General features: G+C 46.0%; 1 protein-coding gene across 3 annotated transcripts in view; it reads right to left on the bottom strand.

Annotated features, from left to right (window-relative positions):
- Positions 1-11,094, bottom strand: part of dnmbp (dynamin binding protein) — a 51,835-nt gene that overhangs the window by 41 nt on the left and 40,700 nt on the right. For all 3 annotated transcript variants that reach the window (XM_083687185.1, XM_083687186.1, XM_083687187.1), the window contains 13 exons: positions 9,947-10,152; positions 9,642-9,741; positions 9,117-9,264; positions 7,023-7,040; positions 5,561-5,760; positions 5,193-5,323; positions 4,942-5,046; positions 4,663-4,791; positions 4,144-4,476; positions 3,792-3,980; positions 3,280-3,478; positions 2,368-3,107; positions 1-1,443 (listed from right to left, as the gene is read on the bottom strand). The exon at positions 1-1,443 is cut by the window's left edge and continues 41 nt beyond it. In XM_083687185.1, the coding sequence (XP_083543311.1) occupies positions 1,258-1,443; positions 2,368-3,107; positions 3,280-3,478; positions 3,792-3,980; positions 4,144-4,476; positions 4,663-4,791; positions 4,942-5,046; positions 5,193-5,323; positions 5,561-5,760; positions 7,023-7,040; positions 9,117-9,264; positions 9,642-9,741; positions 9,947-10,152 (2,684 nt within the window). In that variant the 3' untranslated portion in view covers positions 1-1,257. The remainder of the gene's footprint in view (positions 1,444-2,367; positions 3,108-3,279; positions 3,479-3,791; positions 3,981-4,143; positions 4,477-4,662; positions 4,792-4,941; positions 5,047-5,192; positions 5,324-5,560; positions 5,761-7,022; positions 7,041-9,116; positions 9,265-9,641; positions 9,742-9,946; positions 10,153-11,094) is intronic.

Raw genomic sequence — 11,094 nt, 5'->3', positions numbered from 1 at the left:
AAACAGTGATCACTTGACACTGGAGTGCAGTAATACATTCTCAATATACAGCATGATATATGTTCATGAGGATGGAGACCAATCAGGGCTGGAGACCAGACCGTGACCTCTGGGTCTCTCCGTCCCTATTGGTTAACTTCCTCTCACCAGGGGTCAAACCTTTCCTCACCTGGTTACACACATTATCAAACCCAGTTGAAAAGAGCTACAGACATTTTGCCTTTAGGCCACAGAGGAGAAGTTCAATGGGAGTGTTTTCTATTCATGCATATGTCATTGATTTGTCGTCCCACTGGTTGTGATTAATTTAATTATATCTGGGCTTGGACCTACACTTTAAGCTAAAGGTGTTGACTTGACACACCACAACACAGCACCCCACTTACATTAGAAGCACTGTAGAAGGTATACATTTAATTTGACATGTCTCCACTAGTACTCTCTCGACATATCTGTTTAAATACGTAGAGATGGTTCAACATGGTGCAGAGTCGGATGGGGCCAAATGTTTATAAAATGACTGAAGACTTAGATATTACCTTCTCAGTAGCCCATAATAGCTTATTTCACGCTCCAAACTTAACCTGCCTCTCAAGGCCACTTCATACTCACACCCCCTTGGACAATCTGTGTCAAAGTTTACCCAGTGTCTCACACTTCCTTTACTGTACACCACACAAACTCATGCTCTCCTCTTTGCTTTATTCACTTCCAACAGTAGTGCTCTAAAGTAAACCATTCACACAATCTCAAGAATATACTGGAAGTTAGCTTTGTGTGTGTATATGCCTTATAGTATAGAGATTTGAAGTAAAACCCATTCACAGTCCTCCGTGCCCAAATGCACCCTCCTTTAAGTCCATTCTCTTGATATGTGTAACCAACTGTCCTTTAGACCCAGAGGGTTTGAGCCTGGGCAACAGTGTGTCACAGCACACGAGAGAAAACAGAAAAACTCCCAGGAAATAGAAAACTGAAAAAAGGTCTATAAATATAGTCATATTACAACAACCTTGTAGTGGATCAGCAGCATGGTCAAGTCCCAAAAAAGTTCTCCTCCTCACCGATAAACTCCACAACAACAGATCCCCTTTGATATTAAGGCATCAGGTGTCCTGTTGGTCGTTTGTTCTTTTGTTCATTTGTTCATTATTTTGTCTTGTTTTGTGAGAGCCATCTGCTCTCGCGGGGTGGGTTTGGAACGGGGGGTGGGGGGGGGGGGGAGACTCTGACTAGGGGGTGGTTTGGGGGCACTTTTCAGGTGTACTCAGACTTGCGGATGTAGTTGGAGGGGACATAGCCTCGCTGGCCCCCCGCCTCGCCCAGCCACCACTCGCCATTGCCGTTCATATCCTTGAACTCCAGAATGCGGACGCGCTGATTGGCTGAGATGCTTAGCTCATTGGCACAGCGAGCACTAAAGGAGTAGATGGCGTAGTAAATCTGGAACAGATAAGTTTGAAATTAGGGTATAGAGTTGTAATACACACCCATTTCATTAGATGTTCTTAACATTGTGTGAGCGTACAGGAGCCCTATCTTGGGGCGGCAGGTAGCCTGGAGGTTAAAGAGGCCAGCCAGCAATCGGAAGGTTGCTGGTTCGATCCCCGCTCCAGGAGGGATCTGGATGTGAGCTGGTTACTGGAGGGTTGCTGGCATCATATCCAGGTCCCTACCACTGCCGTTGTGCCCTTGAGCAAGGCACTTAACCCCGAATTGCTCCAGGGGCGCTGACTTGGCTGACCCTGTGCCCAGAGCCCAGCGCTCTGTTCTCCCTGGGGGGGTGTGCACGTGTGTTGTCTCGGAGGGGGGGTGTGCAGTGCGTGTGTGTTGTCTCAGGGGGGGTGTGTGCAAAAAGACCCATTCCAACAATTGTGAATTGTGATTCATTGATTGCATGGCAAATAAACAGTCTTTCTTTCTTTCTTTCTTTTCTTACATTTGGAACACTGCCCTTCACCTTGAAGAGACGGTTCATTATGTTGACACTAACAGTACAATCAGTTTTAGATATATCTACCATCATGTTGATGGATCCAGGTGATTTGTTTGTGTGTATCTTCATTATTTAGCACATCCAGCAAAATGGCAGCTCAAATCAGTGCTTTGGAATTTCTAGGATGTTTTTGTGTTTTTTATAGTAGCAAGGTACAGTACTTGCACTGTTTTCTACCACTATATTACTAAGTTGAGCTGGCAGGCTGCTGGATGTAGCTTTGTAACAAAGATATGCACATAAAAACAATCTGGATCAATCAACAACTTGAGAGATATATCTAAAAGCAAATTGAAGTATAAAAATAGTGAACCATCCCTTTATGGAGTATAAGCTGTTTCTTGCATAGTAGTATGAAAGGTCAGTCATACCTGATGCCCATCTAGCTCCGCTTCTGCTTCTGCCTCTGCCTCTGCCTCAGGCTCAGGGTCGGGGTCGGGTTCAGGCTCAGCCTCAGGCTCAGGCTCAGGCTCCATAAACTCATCGCGGGAGTATGGGGACTTCCTGTGGCCGCCAGAGTCTCCATTCCGCCTCTGATATGAGCCAAAGGCTGCGTCTGATTGGCCATACCTCTGCGAAGGACCTAACCGGTTCTTTCTGTGTGAGGAACAAGAGTCCGTCTCTGAAGAGTCTGATAGCTCCCGGTGATTGGTCGTTGTTGCGTGACTCGAATCAAGCGAGTCCCTGTGGTTGGTGGAGTGCCGGTAGCCGGGGTCTGTAATGTCTCTGAGATTGGGGGAGTGTCTGTATACCAGGTCTGCCAAGTCCCTGTGATTGGAGGGATTTCTGGGAGAGGAGTCTACAGGGTACTTCTGATTGGTGGAGCTGCGGTTAGGTGACGGACCGTCTCTGTGGTGGCTTCTGCGGGAAGAGGCGGAGTCTTGTGAGGGGTGTGGTGAGGACTGGCTTGGGGGAGGGGCTGTGGAGAAGCTCACAACAGCAGTTTCCTGGTTGAAGGTCAGGGTGCTGTTGCTGTTCTGGCGAGAGAAGACAGGAGAGGAGCCACCATAGCCTGACTCATTGGAGGACTGGCTCTCAATGGAGACGTCTGATTGGCTCCTACGTGGGTTGTAGGGTTTCAGAAAAGAGCTGTACACAAAGCCCTTGGTGACTGCAAACGAAGACAAAAATAAATCAAATCAACCACTGCTGAAAAAACAGTGAATGAAACAATAATTTTAATAGATTGCCAACTAACTAAAGCCAAGTAAAAGGCTATGATTTGTTGAATCAGGTGGAAATCAGCAGGTAAAATGACATGTGTAGGTAAGCAGGCTACCCACCCCCGTTGTCCACGAGCCAGCGGTTGTTGCTGCCCATGGGGTCCTGCTGCTTAATGACTCCCACAAGGTCTCCCTCCAGAACCGACACATCCAGGTCCTGGGTCGCGTTGAAGTTCCGCTCCGCCTGGAACAGCTTCTCTGGGCCGAAGCGTGCCAGAAGTCCCGCTCGCTGCTCATCCGTCTGCAGAGTGTTGTTAGGCTGAGAGAGAGAGAGAGAGAGAGAGAGAGAGAGAGAGAGAGAGAGAGACATCAGTCTAAACACCATCAGTATCCACAGGTCCACGGCACTGCTATTTTTCACCCATCCCCATTAATCAAATGACTGAACTCTCTGGGCCAATCATAATCATTGACATCAACCTGATACATCAGCTGAGAGAACAGAAAAGCAACAGTACTGCAAACCCGGAGGGCTTTTATGCCAGCTTAGCCCCAACACACCAGGTGAGCGTGATGGGTGGAACTGGCATTTATCGAAACAAATTTGAATGGTGTGAGGTGGTGACATTTACCGGCCCTTGCAGCTGTTTTTTGGATGTCTGTTTTTCCAGCGTCTTCTTCTCAAAGGGCTTGCGCGTGGAGATAGAGATGGGCAGACTCTCGGGGCAGAAGCTGAAACTCTGTAGGCGTTGGAGGACTCTGCCATATTCCTCCTGGAACAGAGATATCAGGTTCCCCTCCGGACCACCGATACCAGACATCTGGAGAGGAAGAGAGAGAGAAAAACATACATTAGTCAATAACTCATCACTGTACAGAACAGGAGTAACCCTGGTCCTGGATTGTGCTCCAGTCAGACATTAACACCACACCCACACCCACACCCACACCCACACCCACACCCACACCCACACCCACACATACCTGTAGCAGTGGCTGCAGTTCCCCTAGAGTCAGTTTGGTAAAGTCCCTCTGGGACTGGGCGAAAGCCCTCACACAGCCGGTGAAGAGGTCCTCGGCGGCGCGGTGGAACTTGGGCAGCTCGTCCAGCAGCTGGGCGTTGAGCGCCTCGTAGTTGTTGCGCGCCGCCTGCAGCTCGTCCTGGACGCGGCGGTCCTTGAGGCGCTCGGCGCGCTCCTTGCAGTTGTCGTAGTCGAGGAGTTTGTCGAAGCGCTTCTGGATGAGCTTGTGGGGGCCGGCGAACATGAGCAGGAGCTGGGTGAGGGGGGAGATGACCAGGGACTCGGTCCGCTCCTTCTGCTCACACACAAAGAAAAAAAAAGAGAGACAAAGAAAGAAAGATCAGAAAACTGCATATAACTGAACATGCTTAGAGTGACATGGATAAGAATACTATATGAGTGCATCAAGTGAAGTGTGTTTTCATATTCATATCTGGATCAGCACAAAGTTGAGCACAAAGTCAAGCACAAAGTCACTTACAAAGTGGGTGAACTGCTTGTCGCTAATGCAGCGGTGGGCTCTCTGGAAGCCCTCTGGGTCAAGCAGACTGCGCTCTGTGTAGATGTCACAGAAGCTAATGGCAGCCAGTACCTTCACCGAGGCTGACTCCTATTGGATCACACACATGCCAGTCAGTCAAACAGGAGAACTCAGTTGGTCAAGAAGAACCAATGTGAAGTTCAAGTTGAAATACGCCCATGTGGCTATACTTATTCATATTTGCGTATAAGACTATTCATATCAGGTTCCCATACATACCCGTATGTGCTGCAGATACAAAGAAATATCCCTGATGAAGGACTTGATGAGTCTCTCCTGCAGTCGAAACCTCTTCTCTGCTTCGTCAAACGCCTCATCTTTCACCTGAGGTAGAGGAGGGACAGGAAAATGAGCGCCTACAAATCTACAAATCTTCACAAATCTTGCTTTAGCTCAGCAGGCTGACACAGTCTTATGGAGCATGCTCAACCTGTGGTTGGAAACCCAGCCAGTCAGACATGTCATGGTACCTGGGGGGAGATCCCAGTGAGGTGTTTGAGGTGGCTGCTGACGCGGTTGGACTTCTTGATGATGGAGTGCATGCTCAACTTGGAGATCTTGTCGATCAACGTGTCTTCATCACCCTTCCTGTATTTCACCACTGTGTACAGCAGAGGGCGCACTCAAGTCAGAAATCACAGTAGGGCAGATATGAAACTAAATGAAGTCATTCAAACTTTGGATAAGAGGCCAATAGTGACCTATTTTCCAAAGAGGATTCGAGCAATAGATGAATGGTCACTGGCTACACACTACCAATACACTCATTTTCAAACAAAAGTAAATACACACAAACACATACACACACACACACACACACACAGTCTCTCTCTCCTACCCAGGTCCTTCCTTCTCTTGTACTCATTGATGCTGACGTTCATCTCCTTGACAGAGAGCAGGGCACGGGCCAGCTGTGGCCGGTCGTGGTGGCTCTCCGGTGTCGCGTTCAGGAGCTCCATCAGCAGCAGGGGGTAACGCATCACCCTCTGGACTGGCTTGATGAGGAACGAGCCCAAGTTGATGTAGTTGGTCTTCCCCCTGATAGAGAGAAGGAGGAGGGGGACAGAGGGGGAAAGTTAGGGAGAGAGGGGGAAAATGAGAGAGAGTGGAATGGAGAGAAAGAGAGGGGGGGTGAAAGGCAGAGGAGGACGGATGGGAGAGAGAGGACGCAGATGGAGCGAGAGAGAGAGCAAACATGGAAGGGGGAGGGATAGGAGAAGAGAAGGAATATGCAAAAGGGAGAAGAGAAAGGAGCAGAAAATTAGAATTTGAAAACATAGAAAATGTGAAATTCTGTTATTAAGGACAGAACACACCCACTGACCAAGCTGAACACACCCACTGACTCCTCAGTCAGTGGGTCACTCAACACATGTCTCTCTCTCCCTCAAAGAGTCCTTCTCATGCCCGCTTGTACACTTGCATACTTGACATAAAAGGGCGAAACTCGAATTTGGAACAAGTGCTCCATGCATTGCCCATATGCATGGAAAGTTATGGCCCCTGAATATGTGACCATCATCATCAAAAAGTACATTTTGATAATGATGATGCATATGGAGTTGGAGATTCACATGTCGAGTGACAACAAAGTATAAAAAAACAAAACATGATTGGATTAGTTTTAATGTATTCTGGGAGGCAGAGCTTTTCAAACAACACGATGAAAATACTCAATGATAGACACTAACTTTAGGCAATTTGAAATCATTTATGGTAAAAAGGAGGAATTATGTTTTGAATGTTGATTTCCATTAAACTCAATTTTCAATGAAGTTGATAACTACAAAGTTGAACAAAGAGTATTGCCGTTAATAAAAAAGCTTGTCAATGTGTTAATGACACTGAAATTAAATGACAGCATTTCATGGAGAGAGTTGAGATACTACTTTGCTCCAATTGGCATTAAGTCTGTCTGCTGACCAACAACAATCTATTTGTTGATAGTTAAAGAAACTGGACCTATAATTAAAGGATGGAAACATTACACTTCACCAGAGACTGCCACGACGGTACACACACATGCACACACACACCAAAACATAGCAGAAGGTCATTTTCATTTCAATTCTGTCTATTCAGTGAGTGAATTGAAATGGAATTGATATGAAATAGATCCCAACCTTGCACACGTACACACACACACACACACACACACACACACACACACAATACTTGACTAAAACAGGGAGAAAACACGTTCACTTCACACAGGTTGTTAGGGGGTTAGTGAGCCATAGGCATGCGGTTGGGCGGTTCTCATGCAAATACCATGGCAACACTCTTTTGAGGAGACTTACCACTCACGATACACGGCCCTGGGATGGGGAAGAAGAGAGAGAGAGAGATACAGAAAGATAGAAAGAGTGGTGGAGAGAGAGAGAGACAATAGAGAGGAGAAAACAAACAACAGGAGTTATAGCCTAGACTAGAGATCCTGGAAGATAGGGGCACAACCTTGGTCTTAGTAAATATTGGAAAATTCCACCAGTCGGTTCCATAAACCAGTGTTTCACTAATGGGGACTCATGGCCTGTTTCTACTGGGTCACAGCATAAGGCTCATCTATGGTCGGACACGGCTGTGTTGAAAGCAAAGGGAACATTCAAAACACTTCAGGTGGGGCATGGCATAACACAACCTGTGGGACTTGACTTCTTGGGTATCCTACTCTTAACTGTAGGTGATGAATGATAATGTTCTACACTATCACTGCAAGCCCTAGACAGGTATATATATATATATATATATATATATATATATATATATATATATATATATATATATATATATATATATATATATAGGGTAACTGAGCTAAAGGTCATAGTTCAACTAAAATCCATGAATCCAAACAGCTTCATTCTGAGTTAATAAACTGTAAGGCACCATAGAAATGCTGCGTGTTTTCGTGGCCTCATTTTGAGAGTTTGAGAGTGTGTGTGTGTGGGTGTGTGCATGCGCGCTGCGCAGCATGACACGGCACTCCTCTGTGTGTCCACACAAACTCACGTGTCCCTTTACTCACACTGTTGGGGAGTACACAAAACAATAACTTGCTCAATGTCTCTCACACCCCACCTAATAATGTACAGAGGGATATAATGAGTAGCCAAGAGAGAGTACTACAAACTGCCATGTCAAATAAACAACCGCTTCCTCCATGAATACTACACACAGCCTACTTCTTCATCAACTTCATATTAACCAGACACCACAATGTTTGCCTTCGCGACAATCTTTGTCTATCTTTCCTTTATCTATAAATGTTTCTTTGTCTGTACCTTTTCTTTGTCTATACATTTTTCTTAATCTATCTCTTTTTCTTTGTCTTAACCTTTTTCTTTGTCTATACCCTTTTTTTGTTCGACCTTTTTCTTTGTTATTCTTCTTGTGAAGGAAAAGTACAAAAAAACACACCCTCCTGTATATCAACACCTAGTATTTAACTACACATGCTAGTGGATACACACTGGTGTTACTGTCGCTGAGAGACACAGTGAAACTACAAAAGAGAGGTGAAACTAGGAAGGGCACATTCTTGGCATATGCATTACTCAAGTCTTCTGAGACAGAGAGGGCGCCCCAGACATCAGACTACTCATACTGTGTGTGTGTGTGTGTGTGTGTGTGTGTGTGTGCGCGTGTGTGTGTATAAATTGATGTGTTTGTAAAGTCAGGCAAAGCCAGACATAAATTATTTCAAATCCACACAGCCCAAAACAAGCCACATCAAAGTTGGCACTGTCCGAATAAAGTGCCGTACCACAATCTCACCTTGGATAACGCTGCAGGTTATTTTCTATCCAGCATAACCTCTATAATTCAAAAACCAGTACAAAGTATGCCACATATCAACCTTTGAATGATATTCAAGATAACAATGACTTTCCACTTCACTTCAAGTGCTCAACATTAATGATCAACACACTGAACCATATCTCTGTGTTAGAGGTCACGCAAGGCTTCGTTCTCATGCCTCAAAACGTTACGCACACACATGCACCTGTAGTCACTCATTAGGTTTCTATCAATTCACTCACACACAAGTTATATAGTAGTGCCATGTCACAACCTTCAATGGTTGTCTTTTCAGCCATGTCATTTTTCAGGGCTTTTCAGTCTTGAGAGGTTTGCTTAATTCCAAATAGACACCAAATAGTCCCCTACCCCCTAGGCAGTAACCACTCCTGTAGATCTGAGAGGATTGGATAGGTGTATGCAATATGGCATCATTTTCACCAAGCCAATCAGAGGCTAAGGTGAAGAACCTATTACCATATTGGTTATATTCACCCAATCCACCATTTCACAAAAGTGCCTATGGCGTAGGGGCTAGGGGTCTAAATGGAATCCGGCCTCTGTGTCTGGTGTAAGCTGTTGTGGTTATTCACCTGAGTTTCTCCAGACACTCCAGGACGTGTCTCTGGATGCTCTCGTCCTTCTCGTAGGTCTCCAGGAGAGAGATGGCATCATCGTGGTTCTGGCAGTAGATCTTGTACACCTCCTGCAGCTCTGACCTGAAGTCCAGGAACACCTGGCCTGGGAGACACGCAACAGAAAAGACGGACTCATTCTACCTGATCTGTTTCTCGATTTTTACATTTGTAAAGAAAGTCACAGTCACACAGACAAATCAATACCCCCCCCCCCCCACCAAGGAGTGTACAGTGTAGTGATAGAAGAAAAAGGTGGGTAAATTCTGAATAATGTCGAAAGTGGCAAGCGTCATCTCAACATAAAGACTAATGTTAAAAACACAAATGTAGTGTAAAAGGTGGGTAAACAACACCATTTAACCATTAAAACAGCGTGTCAACAGCTTGTTTACTTGTGTCCCACTAAATCACCCCCCCCCCCCCCCCCCGAACCCCTATCATGCATGCAACTTTGGTTTGTGACTTAGCTAGCGTGCTCACCAATGGAGTCTGTGTCCTCGAGAGCCTTGAAGAGCCGTCGCGAGAGGTCGATCACAGAGTTGATGTTGCCAAAGAGACCGTCATAGTCCACATTCTGCACCTTTAGGAAGAACAGACATATTGCGTTAAAGTCTGAAAGGGAGTTTAACTACTGATGACCAGAGTATCAACAAGGAACATCATTGAAAAATCTATATCAAAATCAAAATTACCTTCAACACCATGTACAGAATGAATATCATGTATTTGACTTACTCTGCATTGTATCTGTCCCTATCAAATCAACCATTGGACAGATCCTGTACCTGTTTGCGTTGAAGAGGCAGGACAATCTCTTTGACACACATCTGCATGTCTTTGATGTAGTCCTTCTCCGTCTGCAGCAGCTCCTCGATGACCTTTGACCTCTTCTCCAGCATCCTCTGCTCGGGGTCCTCGCTGGCCACCACCGCAGACACCGGCTCCGCCTCAGACTCCAAGGACTTGGGCTGAGCTGACAGCAGGGTCATCTCTGATAATGGCAAAGGCATTCACATCATGGTCAGTGGACGGAATTACACCTGGTCCATTGGTCTTTCACTCCAGTCAACAGAGAAGATGTTACTAAATGCATACTTGAAATGAACATTGAGCAGGTAAATGAGGGTCAGAGAGACCACAGTGTAAGACTCTCTTTGCTGCGTTAAGTCAACTTTCAAACACACAGCACCAACTGTATCACTCAAATTGAGTAAGACTTCCTAAGGGAATCTCTTTCTTCCTCCCAGTCATGTGTGGCCAGGCTTTGATCAATGTCTCTGGCATCGCTGCTAGGCTGGGTCTCTGGGGTGCCCGGGATGGGAGGGAGAGCCCGGTTCACGCTCCGCTAGGCCCAGTCAATGGGCTCTGGGATGGAGTGGACTCAACTCTTTGTCTGACATACAATGGACTGTGACAGCAACTAGAGAGATATGGGTTCTCTCTCTGGGATAGGGGAGGGAGGAGAGGGTGAAGGAGGGGGAAAGAGAGGGACGCTAGGGAGAATAGGAAGAGAGAGAGAGAAGCATGCTGGAAAAGAGGGGAGAGAGAGAGAGAGAGAGAGAGAGAGAGGAGGGGGATAATATCTACAGTGTGTGTGTGTGTGTGTTTACATGACATCCCATTCTGCCTGTCTTAAGCACACTAAGTTGGCGTTAACAAGGTTAAGTCTAATTACAGTCATTATGTTCTGATGACAGTGGTCTCTCTCAGGTCCTGAGATGATGTCATCATGTGTCACCACAATGAAAGCAAATCTCTAATGTTGCTGAATTGTTACAAGAGCATTGCTTTAAGATTAGCCTAGCCGCCAAATGGTACCCAGACTGCTGGAGCTAAGAGGAATTATAGAGATGGTGTGTACGACAGGTGTCTCCATCTCCAGTTCTCAAGAGTTATGGGTGTGTGTGTCTGTGTGCAGTCATTTGTTCCAGCC

The sequence above is a fragment of the Argentina silus genome (assembly GCF_951799395.1).
Source record: "Argentina silus genome assembly, chromosome: 16".
Lineage (NCBI taxonomy): Eukaryota > Metazoa > Chordata > Actinopteri > Argentiniformes > Argentinidae > Argentina > Argentina silus.
The sequence above is the reverse complement of the archived record's forward strand: the minus strand, read 5'-3'. Positions and strand labels throughout refer to the sequence as shown.